This window comes from Gadus macrocephalus, chromosome 2 (assembly GCF_031168955.1).
Source record: "Gadus macrocephalus chromosome 2, ASM3116895v1".
Classification (NCBI taxonomy): domain Eukaryota; kingdom Metazoa; phylum Chordata; class Actinopteri; order Gadiformes; family Gadidae; genus Gadus; species Gadus macrocephalus.
In genome coordinates, this window is record NC_082383.1 from 18,711,262 (window position 1) to 18,731,791 (window position 20,530).

Here is a 20,530-nt window from a genome sequence, read left to right on the forward strand (position 1 = left end):
GAGAGAGAGAGAGAGAGAGAGAGAGAGAGAGAGAGAGAGAGAGAGAGAGAGAGAGAGAGAGAGAGAGAGAGAGAGAGAGAGAGAGAGTACCACATGGATGCTTTGAAATGTTGACTGCCCCAGACCAAGTCAGAGGGACCGGGGCCCCTGAGCGTGGGGCTCCCCAGGCCCCGGTGAGACCAAGATGGAGAAGGGAAAATTGGGAGAAGATCAACCAATCAGGTGGGGGTAGGAGAGGTCACGATGAGGTCAGCGCTACGCAGGAGGTCAAACAGGAATATGATGAATTATGATATATAGGACATTGATATTTAGCATGGGTTATTAATGATACAATGTGTATCATAAATATGTCTGGGGTCTAAATAGTATTAATGCAGCCGTATGAAATATGCATATTGTATAATATGTATTATCATGCATAATGGTTTAATACAGAATGTTGTCTACAGGTGTCGCCAGATACACTTTATTAAAATAAAACAATCGTGTTTTCCATGCTTCCTGACGACAGCTAAATGATATAAAATGAAAGCTCAAGTTTCAGAACTATCAATATAGTAGCATTGTACATGTATAACATATTTTGGAAGATCATTGATTATTGTCATCATCCCAACTTCATATTTCGATGTAAGCAACCATTAATTTAGTATGAAGTAGTCTATGCAAATATGTGTACCAGCCCCGTGTGAGCGGTAAAACCATTAATTATATCATGTTATCATGAGGGACAGGAAAATACAACGATGAGAATTTAATGCTCTATATTTGTGCTGGGACAGATTACATTATTAAAGGGATTGTTATTCATCTAATTTTTAAATGAATATGCAAATGATGTATGATATAGCTTATTAGTTATATATAGAGATATATAGTGTGATATGATATATATATAGGCAAGGCAAGGCAACTTTATTTATATAGCACTTTTCATACACAAGGCAGACTCAAAGTGCTTCACATAAACATTGTCATACAATAAAATAAAATAATAGATAAGTAAAAGAAAACATATGCAAAGAAATGAGTAAAATAGAAAGTGCAATGTATAGTGATATATAAAGAGATAAATGATATTTCTATATGATATATAGTGATACATAGTAATACATAGTGATATAGTGAGTCATAGTATACTGATACATAGAGTGATACAAAGAGTGATACATATAGTGATACATATAGTGATACATAGTGATGCATGATACCTCGGCGTGTGTTGACGGACACATTGAAACCGCTCATCAACAGGTTTCGGGACAGACGTGACCGAAGCCAGAAGGCGCGCTCCTCGCGCCCTCCGCCCCCCGCAGCGTCCTCCCGCCCCGCGTGCTCCCGCTGTCCCCGACCGGGAACTCCTCGTGCTCTCTGTCGTTCACCAACAAGCGACACGCGAACATTGCTATAGACCGGCTCGCGTTAACCGGTTGCCCGTGGGTCGGGCGGAGGGAGTTGTCTGGACCGGACGGTCTCGTGCAAGCGTCGCTAGTCCAGTAGCAGTCCGGCTCGTGCTTCGGAGGGATCCGCTCGCCTCACCCTCCCGGTTTACCGCGCCCGAGACGCCGTGATGGTTCGACTCACGGACTCGCGTTCGCTGCAGCTGAGGGAACCGGAGGAGCCGTTCGACCGGGAGTCCGGGAAGTTCGTCTTCAACTAGTTTTTTTTATTTCGCTCCCGTTTCGCACGACAGAAAGCGTCGCGCGCGTCCCGCGATGCACCGGGCGCGGTGAGGCGCGAGGCACCGCGAAGAAGTTCACCGCGTCGACCTCGAGCGGCGGTTCTTCCTGAACCCATGATGGCGAATAACGAAGTAAGTTCGTTGTGTGTTTTTCCTCTGTCCTGTGTGTGTGTGTGTGTGTGTGTGTGTGTGTGTGTGTGTGTGTGTGTGTGTGTGTGTGTGTGTGTGTGTGTGTGTGTGTGTGTGTGTGTGTGTTTCATCTATCCTGTGTGTTATCTATCCTGTGTGTGTTTGTGTGTTTCATCTATCCTGTGTGTTATCTATCCTGTGTGTGTGTGTGTGTGTGTATGTGTTTTCTCCGTCCTGTATGTTTCAAGTGTGTCTGTCTTCTGCCTAGTGTTTCATCTCTCCGCGGTCTCCTATAATAACAGACTGTGTGTTGACCTCTGACCTGGTGTTACCTTCGTGTCTGTTCAGAGGACATCTGAACCGTGAGGCGGGCGGGTGTTATGTTGCGTCAACTTAAGTGGGAGACAGTAAAGAGAGACCGTAACGACTGCTCAGGGGAGATTGGAGCCAAAGACTTCTCTGCGTTAGACAGAAGTTGTGAGTGTGTGTCGGAACGTCACAATAGAACGAGTGTGCTGCTGTTTTACCACAACAGACCGGAGACGGTGTACCCCTGACCGGACACCAGAGCACCTGAGCAGGCGTCTGCCAGCTGAGCTCTCTGCTGGTACTGCTGGTACCAGCTGGGAGCTGAGCTTGCAGACACCTGCACAGGTGTGCTTGGAGACGCCTGTGCAGGTTGGTATCAGCAGTTGGGTGTGACGTCACCTGCGGTCAGGTGCGTTCTGACCGCAGGTGAACACTCTCTGGATCTGGAGGTCATGATGGTAGCCCACCTCGTGAACATCTGGAACTGAGGTCCACCAGGTAGAAGGGGCGGATCAGAGCGATGGCCACACCCCCACAGGTGATACCTGTGGAAACAAGGAGAGGGAGCTAAACAACACATGCACGGCACGCACACATGAACGTACGCACGTTCACACTCACACATCTGACACTTTGAACGTTTTTTTATGGATGAGAATGATGAGTACGATGATGATGGGGTTAGATGGTCACGGCTGCGGTGGTTTGATGTTGGGTCGCCGTGGGGACGATGACGTGATGATGGGGTGTTTGATGATGATGAGGATGAAGAGGATGGTCAGGGTTCATGATGTGGACTGAAGCAGTTGGACCACAGCCCACTGTTTGGTAACACACCTGGTGTTTGTTTGTGTTGCTCAGACGATCACACGTGCACATGTAAACACATACACAAAAACCCACGTGCACCAACACGAACACACACACATGCACACACATAGACACATGGATGCACATATACAGGAAGTGGGAGAGAGCTTATTATCCAGGAACCACTTCCATTATGTAAATGTTGGTCAACTCTCTCTCTGTCTCTCTGTATCTGCCTGTCTCTCTGTCTCTGCCTGTCTGTGTGCGTGGAGGTGAGACCTGCAGCCGTCTGACCCGTCATTCATTATTCAAACCGCTGGTTTCCTGAAGCTCTTATGACGGAACGATCGTTTTTTTTAGTTTTTAAAAATAAAATTCGTCATCAACTGACTTTGTATTGATTGATCAGGGAAGGGCCGTCGTCAATAACAGCCATTACCTTACCTTACCTTGTGTCTGTCTGTCTGTCTGTCTGTCTGTCTGTCTGTCTGTCTGTCTGTCTGTCTGTCTGTCTGTCTGTCTGTCTGTCTGTCTGTCTGTCTGTCTGTCTGTCTGTCTGTCTGTCTGTGGATAACTGTTATGGTGTAGTGGGATGGTCATGATGGTCATGATGGTTAATAGGATTAGGAGGCTGCACTCCTCTGGTACTGGGGTAGCTTAAGCACTTAGACACACACACACACACACACACACACACACACACACACACACACACTCTCTCCCTGATTTGATGTTAGTATTACACTGGTCTGTCTGATACAGACTAGTAGGCCAGTGTAAAACTGGCTGGGACCAAGCTTGTCCAAAATGATTGGCTGCTGAGACCCCAGGTTACTGGTGACCTGCCATCCTCCAGTATGAGGCTAGAGATGGTAAAGGGCTAATGGTTAAGGGTTCAGGGCAGAGGTTAAGGTTATTTGTAACTAGCCGGTTATCAGCTGGCCTTTAAATGTGTCCTACCGCCTGCAAGCCGACTGAGACTGGGATTATTATGGGATGAGGAACGTCTGGGATGATCTTCCTTCCGTTCTGTAGCGACACAGGGACTCTGTGTGTGTGTGTGTGTGTGTGTGTGTGTGTGTGTGTGTGTGTGTGTGTGTGTGTGTGTGTGTGTGTGTGTGTGTGTGTGTGTGTGTGTGTGTGTGTGTGTGTGTGTGTGTGTGTGTGTGTGTGTGTGTGTGTGATCAGTGTCTCTGTAATCCCGTGAGCTCTATGTTTGTGGTCCACAGCCTGCATCATGTGGCAGATGTTGTTGTATATTAGTGGTGGTCAGGGTGTACACAACATGTCTCTGAGGCTGATACAGTATGTTGCTCTAAGTTGTTAATGGTGGTGCTGAACAATGACCACGTTATGGTCACTGGTCTCCCAGAGCTACCAGTTTGGGATGTAAGGTATAGTATTCAGAAGGAGAGGAGTTTGCGGTTGGGACAATAAGAACTCTTGTTCTTGTTCTCTTGTGCCAAGATTTAATTAAAGTAATTGAATCAATCATATTTTTATATTATTGTATTACGTAGTTAACTGTTCTAGGCTCTTCTCAAGAGCTTTGAAAAGGGAGGCAGATGAGGAGAGGAGACGGGGGGGGCTTTGGGGCAGATAGGGAAGAGAGATAAAGATGGAGGAGAGAGTAAAGAAATGGGGGAGAGGAGAGAGAGGAGGTAGAGAGATAGGAGAGAGAGAAAGCTGTCTAGACAGAGGGATAGAGGGAGGGGGAGGGAGACAGAGGGAGACGGGGGGAGGGAGGGAGGGAGGGAGGGAGAGAGACAGTGAGGGAGATGGGGATGGGGTGGAGGAGGGAGATGAGAAGGGAGACTGGGAGATAGACAGGGAGATTGAGGGGAGGGAGATGGGGGGGAGGGGGAGGGGGGCGGTCTCCGGGCGCGGTGACCTGGTTGTGTTCGCTCTGCGCCGGCTGGTGTCCGGTGTCTTGGCGGCGCTGGCGTTGGATGTACTCTGAACACGGAACACCTAACCCATGCTCCACGGGCGCCCAGGGACAGTGGCTCCTCCCCCACCACGCCCCACCCCCACCCCCCCCCCCCCGACATTGGGCCGAGTGTTCTGCTCCCAGCGAGCTCCGGGAGAACCCCACCCCATAGTTATCACCAGGAGAGGAGGAGATCTGCTGATCTCCCATGATGCAACAGCCTTGCACCAGATGCTCACCAAACGCAACCTTTTCTATCTCAACACTCAAACTTAGCTTGAGCGTCACCATTTAATGACGTACCAAAGATTGTGTGTGTGTGTGTGTGTGTGTGTGTGTGTGTGAGTGTGTGTGTGTGTGTGTGTGTGTGTGTGTGTGTGTGTGTGTGTGTGTCTCAGGAACACAATACCCTCAACCATTGTCCCTCCGAGACTCAGTGTTTAACGTGATACCTAAACTAGCGACTTGTTCCGCCTCCTGGGAGCAGGGAGCAGAAAGGTCCTCAGAACGGCGGGACCTTTAACCTGTCACTCAGACTGCATCTTTGTTCTGAATGGCAGTGGGACACTGGTACCGTGAGGGGCCAGTGAACCCGAGGAGAGAGAGAGAGAGAGAGAGAGAGAGAGAGAGAGAGAGAGGAGAGAGAGAGAGGAGAGAGAGAGAGAGAGAGAGGAGAGAGAGAGAGAGAGAGAGAGAGAGAGAGAGAGAGAGAGAGAGAGAGAGAGAGAGAGAGAGGAGAGAGAGAGAGAGAGAGACGAGAGAGAGAGAGAGAGAGAGAGAGAGAGAGAGACCTGTAGTGTGTATGACCACCAGTTCCTCTCCTGTTGACCCTGCTGATCAGCCGCTACAGACTGCGTCACTAGAATGTAACTCAGATTTCTAATGCAGATTCATACCAGCTACTTTGGCTAACAAACATAATGCGACGGTAATACTGCTGAGTGAGGCTTAATCTTTGTGCACTTAGCGTACATTCCTCCTGGTGCTTGGCATCGCGTGGCGTGACGTGTTATCAGGGCCTCAGGACGCTCTCATCCATCAATACAACCAGCGGTGCCTCTTCCTGATAACACCCCAGCGGGATGCTACGTTAGGCTACGTCAAGATGGACCCCGCCCGTGTGTAGCTGGGTTAGCTTAACGCTACGATTGTCACTTGTAGTTCGAACATGTTTCCGTGGTAACGGCTGCTGTGGTCATAATCAGCAGCAGCAGGGGTGCAGGGTAAGGGATTATGGTCTGTATTACAGTGTGGGCCTCTGTCCTAATCAGTTATAATCTGCTTTCTGCGGCCATTAGCGTCGCACCCGGGGCAGGCTGGGTACAGGCTAATGTATGTCAACATCAGAGGCGTGTAAACATGGCCGCCGCGTCGGCCTCTGGACCATAGTGCAACGTGTCGGCCTGTTTGGGAGGGCAGGCCGGCCTGTCATTAGATACCAGTGGACAGGGAGCTGTTCTACTGGATATAAAGCACTAACACGTTAACTTTTCTCAACCGATTTCAATGAGTCGTTTTTTATATCCGTATTTAATCATATTGCATACAATTCATATGAAATAGATATTTCTTAAATCCTTTGTTGTACTCCCATTGATTATCTTTCGTTGAATAGAATCGACTCATTGAGGCCATATTAAAACGGTAAACGTTATAGTTCTCTTTATCCAGCAGTGAGCACCCTCACACACTAGTGATGGTTTACCTGCCAGTCGGCAGGTAAACCTCTCCCAGAAGATCTAGAAAGACAGCAGGAGAAGGTCAGAGGTCAAACCTCTGGAATCTTTGGGAAAACCATGGTAACTCAAACCAGCACCTGGGTTGGCAATGAGAAAACTGAACCTCAAAAGGATGTCCGGGGGAATATTCCTATCTGTGTCCACAGACAGAGAAATCGATCATAAATTATTGATCACATCAATTACTAGAAAGTCTTTAACAAAATATCGTAAGAAAGAAGATCTCCACTGAAGTGTTTGGACTGTTACTGTCTGTAGCTGACCTCCCTCCCCAAGGCGTTAGATAAAGGTCCCAGTAAAATGTTGACCCAGTAGCTGGGACACAAGGCAGGGTGTGTCGTCTCACAACATGGAAACCAGTTTGTGTTGGTGCGGTGCCACTGGAGCACAATAGACCATTATACTGTAGACCATTATACCGTCCTCTCTCCAGTCTGGAAACTCTCCATACGTTATAGAGTGAGACACACGAGGCTAAATTAACTCACTCACTCACTCACTCACTCACTCACTCACTCACTCACTCACTCACTCACTCACTCATCCTACCTCTCTTTATGAAAAAGACACAAACACGCACTGTTCAGTCTTTCATTGCTTTGTGTCTGCTCTCCAGTTTATCACTCATCCCTTTCTACTGGGATTCCCTCCTTCCTTTTTCGTCTCCCTCGTCTCCCTCTCTCATCCCTCTCTCATCCCTCGCTTTCTTTACTCTCTCCATTAAACTCCCCCCCCATCCTCCCTCCCTCCCTCCCTCCTCTCCACTATCTCCCTCCCTCCTCCCTCTTCTCCATTAAATATCTTCCTCCATCCGCCCCATCCTCCCTCCCTCCCTCCTCTCCACTATCTCCCTCCCTCTCTCATCCTCCTTCCTCCCCCCTCCCTCATCCTCCTTCTCTCCTCCTTCTTTCCTCCTCCTCCTTCCTTCCTCCTCCTCCCCTTCCTCCTCCTCCCTCTCCTTTGAGCTTGATGCTGGTCTCAGTAAAAGCACCATTCTCCTCATCTATGCTATTTTTATCCTTAGTTTTGAGTCTATTTATATTCATCTTAAACAGATACAATGGGCACCGAAACGCAACAATGGTAATATTTCATTAAATATAATAAGATCTCCACAATGACACTCCCTTCATATCCTTTCATTGTTATTATTGGTATGTTCTGCATACTGAGCAGGAACACACACACACGCACGCAGGCACGCACGCACGCACGCACGCACGCACGCACACACACACACTCATGGAGCGTGGTGCCACTAAACGCTCGCTGTAAGAGTTTACAGCAGCGGCTTAAACGGGGACAGCCAGCGCTGTAACCTTCAACAGAAACAGGGTTGAGCCGCAATCGGAGTGTTTGGAAACTTTCATGTGAATACGTGGGATTGGGTGGATTAACGAGGCTCACGGGGCTCAGTCGGGTCCGGGGTGAGAGGTGATTTCTGTGAACTCTGAACTTTGTCATGGAACAAACAGTACAATTCTCAATGGAAGCTGATTAAGCAATCAGCACAATGTTCCTGCATGTTTAGTGTTTAAGTCCAACAAAGGAATGTATTCATATGCATGCATTTGGTGGACCCCTTTTATCCAGTGCTCAGTGTGTTTTAGGATGGGTCAACCCAGTGGGATTCGAACCCTTAACCCTGGCGGTGTTAATGCCTTCCTCTACCAGTTTGAAAATACCCCCACCATTCAGCACCGTGGTTGCTTAGGGGCCCACAGGAAGTCTCTTCTGTTCTTACTTCCTGTCGGAGCTACCACCCGGTACGTCCCCCCCCCCCCCCCCCCCCCAGTCTGTGATCAGGGGCGTCTCAGGACAGTGGAGCGGTCAGGATGACCCTCTGAGAGGTTCTCATCCTCAACGCTGAGGTCCACCTTCAGCCCTGCCTCCCTGATGCTGGACTGGCTGTTGGGCGGGGGGGCACCCAGTCTACCCAGACGCATCTTCAACTCATCAGCGGAGTGCCTTTATCAGCGTCTGCTGAGTGTGTCGGTGCGCCCAGAGCTGTCCTGGAATCAGCTCCTCAGCCCTAGTGCCCGTCTGTCAGCTGGTTGACATGGCGACGGGGGGGGTTCAAAAGCTCGTAGTATTCTGAACATCCCAGCGGACAGGGACCTAGCGTGCTGCTGTACACACTGTGTGTGTGTGTGTGTGTGTGTGTGTGTGTGTGTGTGTGTGTGTGTGTGTGTGTGTGTGTGTGTGTGTGTGTGTGTGTGTGTGTGTGTGTGTGTGTGTGTGTGTGTGTGTGTGTGTGTGTGTGTGTGTGTGTGTGCGCCTCGTGTCATGAAACACTCTTGTGCTTGTGTTTATTATTCATGGACTATTCTTTACTTGGTACAGCCTCTCTCCTCTCTCCTGCCTCCTCTACTTATCTCTGAGAGGTGTGGATGTGGGTCAGTGTGTGTGTGAGAGGGAGACAGTGTAGGAATGGGAGTAGTGTTGAGTCAGGGAGAGGGTATCTCTGACCCCCCCCTCTGCCTCTCTGGGCAGCCTGGGGATCACCTTTTCATTTAGATTCTCCCTGTCTGTCTGTCTGTCTGTCAGCCCCCCCTGACCCGCCAGCCCCCCCACCCCCCCGCCCCCCCCCCTGCTCGCTGTCTGATGCCATCCTACTGGCTCGGGTCTGCTGCAGCCAATCAGCAGCCAGCTGCTCTGTCTGCTGCTGGGGGTGTCCGACGGGTGAGTCATAAAGACCAGGGGGGAGAGGGGGGAGAGGAGGAAAGGGGAGGGGAGGGAGGGCGACCAGAACAGAGACACACGCGACCGTCCATGGCCCATAGGTGCTATATATAGCCCCCCCTCACACACACACACACACACACACACACACACACACACACACACACACACACACACCCCCGAGCAGGCGTGTGTCGCTGCCATTTAAACTTAATAAGAGCCGTGGCTTTCATCAACTCCCCCCCCCACACCCGTCCTCACCCCGCTTCACTCACCAGGTGGAGTAGAGAAAGACGGGTGGATTGCTCTCCCCACAAGTGTGTGTGTGTGTGTGTGTGTGTGTGTGTGTGTGTGTGTGTGTGTGTGTGTGTGTGTGTGTGTGTGTGTGTGTGTGTGTGTGTCAGACACGCTCTTTTCTCCCTCTCTGTACCCCCTCTCCCACATGCAGTCGTGTGTGAACAGGAACAGGGTGCTTAGTCCTGGTGATCTGCTGTCACCTGAGCAGGACCAGGTAACATGTCCGGGTGACTGCCGGTGCGCTGGGTGTGACTGGAGGCATCATTATGTCCCCCTCTGCATCAGAAGGGTGAGCCACTGTTAGGTCAATGTTTTACCAGTCATTTACTGGGAACTCTGTGTGAAAGGGTGTGTGTGTGTGTGTCACGGCGCTGGACAGTTCCACAACCATTACTGTCAACATCCGGCCCCCTTCTTCTTCTACGCCTCTCTTGCTGAACTGCGACTGTCAACGTCCGGGATAATATACCGGTAACTAACAGCTCTCAAGGCTCACGCATTCGGCGTGAGACACACGCAATTCGGAAGAAGACGATGGGTGTGTCGCATAGACGTCGTCATTGTCTTGCCGTCCCCCCCCGTTCTGTGATTGGTTCCCCATCTCAGGCGAAAATTCCTATTCATAAGGTTCACGTGACGTCACTGTAGCTTGGCGCCGCCATCTTGACGACCGATCCCACCCACTGACCCACTGGTTTCAGTGGTGACTCCGCACCAACAACAACGCCTACGACCACAATCCAACAATGAGGATGCGCTCTTTTATTCTCTTTAGTGCAGGTAATGAAAGGTTCTGATGGATGGCATATCCATGTAGCTTACTAATGAATAAAATGCATACAAAAAACGTTGACATACGTGACCCACTATGTTCTGCTCCATATACCCAATGTTGACAACGTCCCAGCCAAAGAGTATTGGTATTAATACCTCATTCATTGTCCAAAATAATCCATAATAATTCAAATCGGGTTTTGTTGTGGGTACAAAATTAATCTTGAAGAAAACTCGTCCTAAGCGTCCCCGGCGAAATTATAGTCTATGATTTGATGACTGATTTCAACGATCAATGATAGTAACCCACCACAAACTGTTCACAAGAAGTCACAAATATATAGTACTTAACTTTGCCCTTATCAGATAAAGATTATTGCTGGCCAAGTGCCTCACTTGAGCGTCCTTCACCCATCCAGCAACAGCATATTGGTAGGCATCAGTGCTCTTGAACGCTTTCAAGATATCTCCACTGTATGGGGAGGGGTTGTGGACTAAATAAATATATATGTCATGAAGATTGATTTGAGGCAAGCATACTAATGGACAAAAAAAAACTAGGGATAACAAATAAGGATCGGAGCCTAAAATCGATAATATCTCTGTCTCTCTCTAACATTCAGATGAGCGGTGTGGGCGGCCATGCTTGGCGAGATCGGTCGTGCAAATGGTGGCGTTCCAGAAAACGTGACGTAGATGAACCGTACAAATAGTATCTGTCTGTGTCCTGCAAGACGGAGGCGTAACTTGTAGTAGGAGGCGTAACTTGTAGTCGGAGGAGGCGTAACTTGTAGTAGGAGGCGTAACTTGTAGTCGGAGGCGTAACTTGTAGTAGGAGGCGTAACTTGTAGTCGGAGGCGTGTCTTGTAGTCGGAGGCGTGTCTAGTTCTTTTCTAAATCGCAGAAGTGATCTGAATGTAGCAGTGGTGCGCGGGTACATAAATGACCGCAACTCGGACCTCAAATATTAGGCCTTATATAAAAAGAATGCGCCCGACCCGCTCATTTAAAAATATGCTCTTGATTATCTTAATCTTGATATGCTCTTGATTATCTTAATCTTGATATGCTCTTGATTAGCTTAATCATAGCCTTACTTGAAACTGAGCCTTACTTGAAACTGGTAAAGTGCACCAAGGTGGTGCACTTTACCACCTTGAAAGAAGGTGGTAAAGTGCACCAAAGACACAGCCATGTTCTGAATGCGGGATCTGTTTGCGAGTGGTGGTGACCAGGGACGCAGGAAGTGGGGTGCTCCGGGTAGTGATGGTTGAATCTGAGTCAATCGGATTCAAAGAACCGAATCCTTACATTCACCCATGAGTCACGAGTCCGTGGTCTAAATTAACCCGAATCTTTCGGTTCTGGCTGCTACGGACGACATTATTAAAACAATGCACGAATGTCATCAAACTGTAGGTCTATAACAACATTAACACATCCGTTTTTCATCTGCATAGTAACTTAGATTAAGCATACGGACCCGGAGCTGCCAGCTGCGTGGTTGAATAAGAACTTCCTGTAGACAGAGCTGTACACAGATCCAGATCCATAGACTGAGCGAATTCATGGGTCGGATTCGTATCCGGTTGAGTGAAAGACTAACTCAAAGGATTCAGATGAAATGGGTCTGACTCGTATCCGGCTGGGTGAAAGACTAACTCAAAGGACTCAGTTGAAATGGGTCTGACTCGTATCCGGCTGGGTGAAAGACTAACTCAAAGGACTCAGTTGAAATGGGTCGGACTCGTATCCGGCTGGGTGAAAGACTAACTCAAAGGACTCAGTTGAAATGGGTCGGACTCGTATCCGGCTGGGTGAAAGACTAACTCAAAGGACTCAGTTGAAATGGGTCGGACTCGTATCTGGTTGAGTGAAAGACTAACTCAAATTACTCATATTGAATGGGTCGGACTCATATCCTGTTGAGTGAAAGACCAACTCAACGGACTCATACTAAATGGGTCGGGCTCGTACTGAATGTAAATCGTTAAACTCTTTTGTTACAAAGGTATTATTTTACGAGAGATTGTATTCTAAAATGAAAGTGGCTTATTAAAAATAAAGTTGTTTGTTGACTATGTGAACTCTCAGAATATTTCTGTGTTTGACGAGCTTCGAAGAGAAAAAAAATTAATCCATACGTTTTTTTCCTAATTCAGATAGCAGTCACGTTGGCGACATCTCCGATGTTTGCAATGCATCCTTTTTAATATTCAAATATGTTCCATAATGTTCGGCCTGCGCTGAGAAAGTCCTTCTTGCGTATTTCCCCTGGATATCCTCAAAACTGCATTTCAGTGGTTTGCTGTGAGCGTGTGCATTAGGCACTAGGGAGTGGGCTGCTGGGCTCATTCAGCGACAAAATTTCAACTGATTCAGATTCAAAGGACTCAAAAGATTCAGATCTTTTTAGTGATTCACTCAAAGGACTATGAATCTTCTAAGTGAATCGAAATTCCCATCACTAGCTCCGGGTGCTGCAGCACCCGGGTTGTCCACTAGGGACACCCGTCTGTTGTCCCTAGTGGACAACAGACGCAACTACAACACTTGAACTCAGGCAATGCCGCAGGTTTTTTAGTTTTTTTTTCGTCAACCGAATACATACAGCACTACGTTGTGCATACCCCCCGTCCCCCCGTCCCCCCCGTCAACAATCGTTTGCACCCCCCCCCCCCCGTCAACAATCGTTTGCACCCCCCCCCCCCCCGCTCAACAATTCAGCAGTCAGCACCCCCCACTTCATATGACTTCCTGCGTCCCTGGTGGTGACATATATCATACACGTCGAGAGCAGCGGGAGTTGTAGTCCACAAAGCGCCCCACACAAAAACTAACCGTATCAAACTCCTACCCGCGAAATTATAGTTTTCTTTGCATGAAAAATTATCATTTAATTCCACAAACAACATATGTGTAATCCGGGGCATATAAAGACTGGGATCAGAAAATAATTACTTTCTCTCCATTGACTCCCATTCATTTTTTTCGGTCTCATAGGTCCCATGAGCAATGGCGACTTACTAGCTCTAGCCAGGCTATTTCGGAGGCGGGACATGTTTAGAATTCCATTCATAAATTAACAGACATGACTGTGACGGGAATTGTCTTGCTGGCTGAAATTTGAGAGGGGTTTCGGGAAGTGTCCATGGTAAGATTTATGTAACCAACGAGAGAGAGGTATGATCAGTTAAGCATGACGAAGGAGAAGTGTATGGAAGTAAATCTGTGGCAATGGATTTTGAAAATAAAAAGCTGTTGAATTCTAAGCACTGAATATTCATGCATTGAAATATGCATTGAAAAAATTCAACGTAATCAACGACCCCCACTTGACGTTTTTGACGTTGAATCTTTGATTTAGAATTTTTTACATTGAAAAGTAAAGCTGAATAGGAGTTCAATTAAAATCCAAATACGTTATTTCAATGCATAAATATTCAGTGCCTTAGAGTTCAATGGCTTATGGCACAGATTTACTTCCATAGAAGTGACTCAAACATTTTGTGGTTAAGAGGGCGTATCGGTTTCCACCATATGTTTCTACAGGAACAAATCTGTGTGGGGGTGGGGGAATCTAGAGCGGTATGGAAGCGCGCAATAATTTGCAGTGACAGAATTCTGAGAATTTAGTCAGCATTTCAGATTTCTCAGAATTCTCTGACACTGCAAATTAAAGCGCTACTACTAGCGAACTACTTTCAGCGTGACTGGAGAAAACTTCCTTAAATTACCCTTCAATGCTAGATTTGCATGAACGCTATTGTGTGAATTAGTTTGGTTCTCTTTCATGGAAGCCGGAAGTGGGAGATTCCTGGGCCATGAATTCCACCCATGCACACGCTCACACGCCACACTTCGTATTTCTCACGCAGAGAAATTACCAGGATAGCGCCCACCAATAGCGCCCACCAATTTGGGCCGCTATTTAACAGTGTTACAGGTAGGAATCAAATGTGTTTCCCGTACATAGGGTAGGCCTAACCGTACATCCTCTTTTGCCCGGAAATGCCCTCTTTTTGAGACAATGTTTTGCGGAATTTCAAAATCGTCCGGGATTTTATTAAAGCCTCATACATGTTCACATTTAAATTCCGGTGCGTTTCTCTGGGTCGTTCACAAACTAGTTAGGCTACGCCCTCCCCTACTCAGTTCTGTTCGCTTTGCATTGGTGGAAGTGAGTAGGGGGAGTGGTTAAGTCAAGCCTTCAGATTGGACGGTTTGACTTACTCAGTTACCGTCGTGTTTTGTATTTATTTTTTTACCATTATTGTTTTATAGGGACAAACATTAACACATTTCTCCTACAGGTGATTTATAAAGTTCTATCTAGACTATTGAACAGAAAGAAAGTGTTTTTTCTGAATATTAGTGTTAAGGGCCAATAATGCTTACTATCATACGTTAGTTACCATGTCTGTGGAAAAATTTGTATTTAGTCACATGTAAATATAACAAAACAAATTGACTTATGATGGTGTAGCCATGCATGTTGTTTTATTGTTAATATGTCAATTTGTTTTTTATTGAAAATACTTTGTATAGATGAATTATCCCCAAACTTCGTAACACCTTTGAAATAAACATGACTTAACATGGCAGATACCTGTGTATTGTTTATCGGTAAGAGTGACGTTTTCAACTCAGTTCCTTTGGTAGAACCTACTTACAGTAAAAAAGATGTGTATGAAAAACACCTTTCTTATCTATTTTACTATTATATTGTTCAAAATGTACGCATTTATTAAAAAAATATATAGTGTATAAAAAGTGTCTGGTAAAAAAGATGAGTGGCTGGTAGATTTTTTAATCTACTTGCCACAGGGGCTGGTGGGCAAAAAAGTTAATTTCCATCCTGTGTGTGTGTGTGTGTGTGTGTGTGTGTGTGTGTGTGTGTGTGTGTGTGTGTGTGTGTGTGTGTGTGTGTGTGTGTGTGTGTGTGTGTGTGTGTGTGTGTGTGTGTGTGTGTGTGTGTGTGTGTGTGTGTGTGTGTAACATTAAGTTGTCCTATATCTTTACCTTCTGCCTCGACTTATTCTCCTTCTCACTTCGCTCCCGGATCAAAGTCTTCCTCTGCGTGGAAGCAGACTTTTGTTGACTCTGCCAGAGCTCAGAAAGTCAAATGAGATGCAAAAATAAGAAGATGTAAATCATAGACTAAAAAGTATACAATACAAATCTAAAGTAAAATACTAGAGTGTTAAAGTACCTGGACTAAGGAGGTAATATTACAGAGAGGGTATAGTGTTGTAATTAGGGCTGCCTCCTGTATTAAAAGTTGTATTAATTAAAGGTAAAGCACTATGGTCTCCCTCCCTCCAACACCCTCCTCCTCCCCCATCCCCTCCCCCTCTCTCTCCCCCTCACCGTCCCTCTCTCCTATTTCCATCCTTCCTCCTCTTCCTGTCTTTCACAACACACTCCCTTCATTCTTCCTGTTCCTCATTCAGAGCTCTCCTACTGTTTCTCTCTCTCTCTCTCTCTCTCTCTGACTCACTCTCTAGCTCTCCTACTGTCTCTCTCTCGCTCTTACTGACTCTCTCTCTCTCTCTGTCTCACTCTCTAGCTCTCTTACTGCCTCTCTCGCTCTCTCTGTCTCCGTCTCTAAGTCTCTCATTCCTTGTCCTCTCTGTCTCCCTCACCCTCTCTGTCTCTAACTGCCCTCTGTTATGTTACAATGGGCCTGTTTCTCTCTGTTCCTCCATCATGTCTGGCTGAAGTCAGAGACGTGACTCAGACTCTGAGGGTCTCTGTGTTTCCCAGACATGACAGTCTAATGGACCGGGGGGAGGGGGGGGGGGGTGGTGTGAGAGACTCCATCTGTGACTTCCTTGACACAGCTTCTGGTTTCTGTTTGAAACGCGGTCGAGCAGACCTCTCTGCGTGCTACCTGGCTTTTCATTCATGTCATCACGTGGGAATCATGTATGCAAAACAAATGAAGATTTCTGAATGCGCAATCTCAGTGATGTCCATAGACTTTTTTCTTTTTTCAAACATACACAGAAGTAAGCACACATACATGCATGTGATGTGAGTGTGTCACATTCTGAACCTTCATCAGGAAGTGAACTTTCATGCATATTCAACACCCCCGTCAGTGCGCATGTGTGCGTGTGCATGTGTATTTGTGCATGTGCATCTGTAAGCGTGTATGTGTGTGTGTGTGTGTGTGTGTGTGTGTGTGTGTGTGTTGAGTCGGAGGATGCATGCATGTGTGTGCGTGAGCATGCATGTGTGTGCGTCAGCATCAGTGTTTGTGTGTGTTTTGCATATGGGTGAACGCGTTCGCTCTCTCACTTCCTGGTGTTGGAGCAGAACAGGAAGTGAGGGGCTGGGCTCCTCCCCTCCGCTCTCTCTTCCTCTACTCCACCTCCTTCTCTCGCTCCGGAGCAACGCTTGACTCCTGGTCGGGATATCCTGGTCCGAGATCTGAAGTGGTCCGGTGTGTGAGTGTGCGTGAGCATCGGTGTTTGTTTGTGAGCGTTGTGTGCGTGTGTGTGTGTGTGTGTGTGTGTGTGTGTCAGCGTTTGTGTGCGTGCGTCTTTGATTGTGTGTGTACGGGGTCGTGTGGGTTAGGGAGTGCTCGGTTTAGTGCCAGCCATGGCCAGTGAGGTGGTGCTGGAGGGGCGGTGCGTGGAGCCGCTGGACTCCATCGGGGCTCCTGCGGAGGACGAGGCGGAGCCGGACCCCTCGGTAGGAAACACCCCACGGTGCGGCCGTCAGGACCCCCGCCACTCGGACGGCCTTCTGCGCTTCGTTCCATCGCCGCTACTGGTGTTAATCTGGTCTCTCTCTCTCTCTCTCTCTCTCTCTCTGTCTCTGTCTCTCTCTCTCTCTCTCTGTGTCTCTCTCTCTGTGTCTCTCTCTCTCTCTTTCTCTCTTTTCTCTCTTTTCTCTCTCTCTCTCTCTCTCTCTCTCTCTCTCTCTCTCTCTCTCTCTCTCTCTCTCTCTCTCTCTCTCTCTCTCTCTCTCTCTCTCTCTCTCTCTCTGCCTATGTCTCTCTCTCTCCCCCCTGCCTGCCTCGTTTACTTCCTGTAACAGACAGTTGGTTTCTTCACATCAACTCACGTCTCACCGACCATTACTGAACACTCCTGTATGTTCGACACAGACGCACACACGGCCCCCCTGTATCCTCTATTGTTGTCTAACAGCAGGGATTGCGTGGCCTTGTGTGTGCGTGCTATTGTGTTGTACTGTATTGTATAGGAGTGTGTCATGGCAGACAAGCGCCCGGTGTGTGTCTGAATGCCCGCGGCGACCTCTGACCCGGTGATGTAACCGCCATCGCCGCTGCCCGTCAAATCTGCTCAATCAGCTGAATACGAGCGCTCTATCAAATGTCACATCATGCTGCTCTACCTCTCTCTCCCACTCTCTCTACCTCTCTCCCACTCTTTCTTTGTCTCTCTACTTCCTCCCCCCTCTCTCTGTCTGTCTCTCTGTCTGTCTCTGTCTCTTTCTCTGTCTCCTTCTGAAACCCATATAGATAGATGTTTCTTTCTTTCCTGCTTATCAATATCTTGCTTTTTGGTTCTTTAATAAAACAAATATATATATGTATACATTTACTTCATATTCTGCATAATTAATAAATAACAGTGCCAGGTCGATCTACTCTCTGGTTCCTAAAATAACTTTAAAGTAAAGGTCAGCAGCAGCCAGCAAACCCTCCTTCAAAACTGTGTGTGTGTGTGTGTGTGTGTGTGTGTGTGTGTGTGTGTGTGTGTGTGTGTGTGTGTGTGTGTGTGTGTGTGTGTGTGTGTGTGTGTGTGTGTGTGTGTGTGTGTGTGTGTGTGTGTGTGTGTGTGTGTGGGGGGGGGGGGGTTGTGAGTACGTGTGTGTACGTGCCTCAACCTGTGTGTGTTTATGCTCACTGCAGGCTCACTACACTGATACAGAGCTAACTGTGCTTACAGCAGGCTCACTAAGCTCAGAGGTGTGTGTGTGTGTGTGTGTGTGTGTGTGTGTGCTTACATGCTCATTAATTCTGCTCATAATCACAAACAACATCAGCCTGCTCCGTCCAGGCGACCCTGTTACTTTGTTCAGTGCAACGGACGCCATATTCAGCCTAGGACTGTTTCTTTTAGTGCTACGTTATACAGTGGTGCGCAGCATCACACATATATGGCAGTGTGTTTGAACCCTCTAAACCTGACACCTGTATGTTTGGGTATAATATATTTGGTTCCTGTATGTGTGGTTCCTGATGTCTCTTCTATATGTGTGGCTCCTGTTTGTCTCTTCTATATGTGTGGTTCCTGTATCGCTGGTTCCTTGATGCTTGGGTTTGTTTTGGTCGTCAGCTACAAGCTTAATGTTTCGGCTGTGTTGTGAAGCGGATGTTGTCGGGGTTCCTCCAGTGGTCTGCAGAGATTTAGGCATGGCCCTGGATGGAGCGCACAGGAGCTGACTGACCCGGTCTGACTGACTGTCGAGATGGATTGTCGGCTGCTTGGCCGACCGGCTGACTGGCTGCTGCTTCATTGTTTTTCTCTATCAATGGCCTTGTCTGTGTGGACGTGTGTGGGTCTGTGTCATGTGTAGTGTGTGTAGTATGATCCATCGAGTTGGACTGGGAAGTTTGTTGACTCCATGTGTGCTGCCTGAGGCTGCGGGGCCTCTGAACCCAGGGTGCTGGTTAACCCGTTTCACAGTAGTATGATGTACATTACTGCAAGGGAAAATAGTGTGTCGCGTGTTTTGCACAACGTGTGGATGACATGAAAAGGGATGTTCAATGTTAATCAATGCAGCATTCCCCTTCTGCGGCCGCAAACAAACCAAGGGTCACGTTCAACTGACCTGGCACTAGGCATCATTAATATTGAACCCACACTCCCAGTGTTGTCTGTCCTCTCCTGGTCCCCCCCTCACTGTGCTGTGTCCCCCCCCCCCCCCCCCCCCCCGCAGAGCGACCCGGCCGGGCTGTCAGTGCTGCAGCAGCTCGGTCTGGACCAGAACTCTGACTTCTCGGACAGCGGCGTGCAGCAGCGTCTGGACGAGAGCCGCGAGCAGATCCGCCGCGACATCCGCCGGGAGCTGAAGATCAAGGAGGGCGCCGAGAACCTGCGGCGCGCCACCACCGACAAGAGGAACGTGCAGCAGGTGGCCTCGCAGCTCCGCAGCTCCAACACGCGGCTGGACGCCCTGCACGCACAGCTGCAGGAGCTGGACGCACACATCGTGGTCCGGGGTCACCACGACGACCAGGGTGAGGGGGCGCCGGGGGCAAAGGGGATGTGGGCGTTGGGGTGGGGGATGAGGCGGGTGTTTATGTTGTCTGGCATCTCCAGATCCACGAGTGTGAGGGGTTTGGGGTGGTGGAGCCCAGGGGGGTCACCGCTGCACTGGCCAAGTGTTAGTGGCAGTGGCTCGGGAGGTAAAGCGAGTGGCGGGGTGTCCCTGAGTGAGACGCCTCACCCTGACTGCTCCTGACCAGCATGGCTGTCGCCCTGCGTGGCTGACACCGTCGTCGGTGTGCGAATGTGTGCATGAATGGGTGAATGTGGGGCAATGTTGTTAAGCGTTTTGACCACTGGTTAGAGGAGCGTGACATAAATGCAGTCCATTTATCATTCAGATGTTTGGTCTGTACACAGCAATGGGAGACTGGTTCTCCAGATCTTTTTGTGTGTGGTGTTGGGGGTGGAGCCTATGGGACCACACTCAGGACCTGAGTGTGTTTACAGACCAGGGGTCTCATTTATAACCGTTGCGTATGCACAAAACGGGGCTGAAATTGGCGTACGTGACTTTCCACTCCAAGGTTGTGATCTATAAAAAACTTGACGGGAAAATGTGCGCAGCCCTAAGCAAACTGACCCATGCGTACGCATGGTTTGGAGGAAAAGGAGAATTTGCGACACAGATGGTGTGGTGGTGAACTGAAGTCAGACCGAAGAATTGTAGAGTGAGAAGAACGATTATGTTTTATCATCGCCCTTCATAAATTTAATTTCAACCCGTATCATGCGTTAAATCTATGTAATCAGAATAATTTAAGTCAACTGCGTTATTTCTCAGTTATAACCAGAAACATCTCCTTAGAATAGAAATAAAAAAAAATTCTCTATATTTAATCCCGTCACTCCATACTGTCCACTGACGGCGCGACTGCATGGAATAAAGCATCTGTCCAACATGTGTCAATAACATAATATTTTT

The 20,530-nt window shown here is 48.1% G+C and overlaps 2 protein-coding genes across 5 annotated transcripts in view; both read left to right on the forward strand.

Moving 5' to 3' along the window:
- The window catches only part of prr36b (proline rich 36b), a 46,149-nt gene extending 45,331 nt beyond the window's left edge, over positions 1 to 818 (forward strand). For both annotated transcript variants that reach the window (XM_060043987.1, XM_060043996.1), the window contains exon 7: positions 70 to 818. The gene's annotated coding sequence lies outside the window, so the exon portion shown is untranslated. The remainder of the gene's footprint in view (positions 1 to 69) is intronic.
- A 527-nt stretch (positions 819 to 1,345) lies between these two features.
- pkn1b (protein kinase N1b) overlaps positions 1,346 to 20,530 on the forward strand; it is a 33,511-nt gene continuing 14,326 nt past the window's right edge. For 2 of the 3 annotated variants that reach the window (XM_060044008.1, XM_060044017.1), the window contains exons 1-2: positions 16,696 to 17,053; positions 19,277 to 19,577. In XM_060044008.1, coding sequence (XP_059899991.1) covers positions 16,961 to 17,053; positions 19,277 to 19,577 — 394 coding nt within the window. In that variant the 5' untranslated portion in view covers positions 16,696 to 16,960. Of the gene's footprint in view, positions 1,817 to 16,695; positions 17,054 to 19,276; positions 19,578 to 20,530 lie in introns of those variants that run through there. The other variant, XM_060044025.1, reaches the window with a different exon arrangement.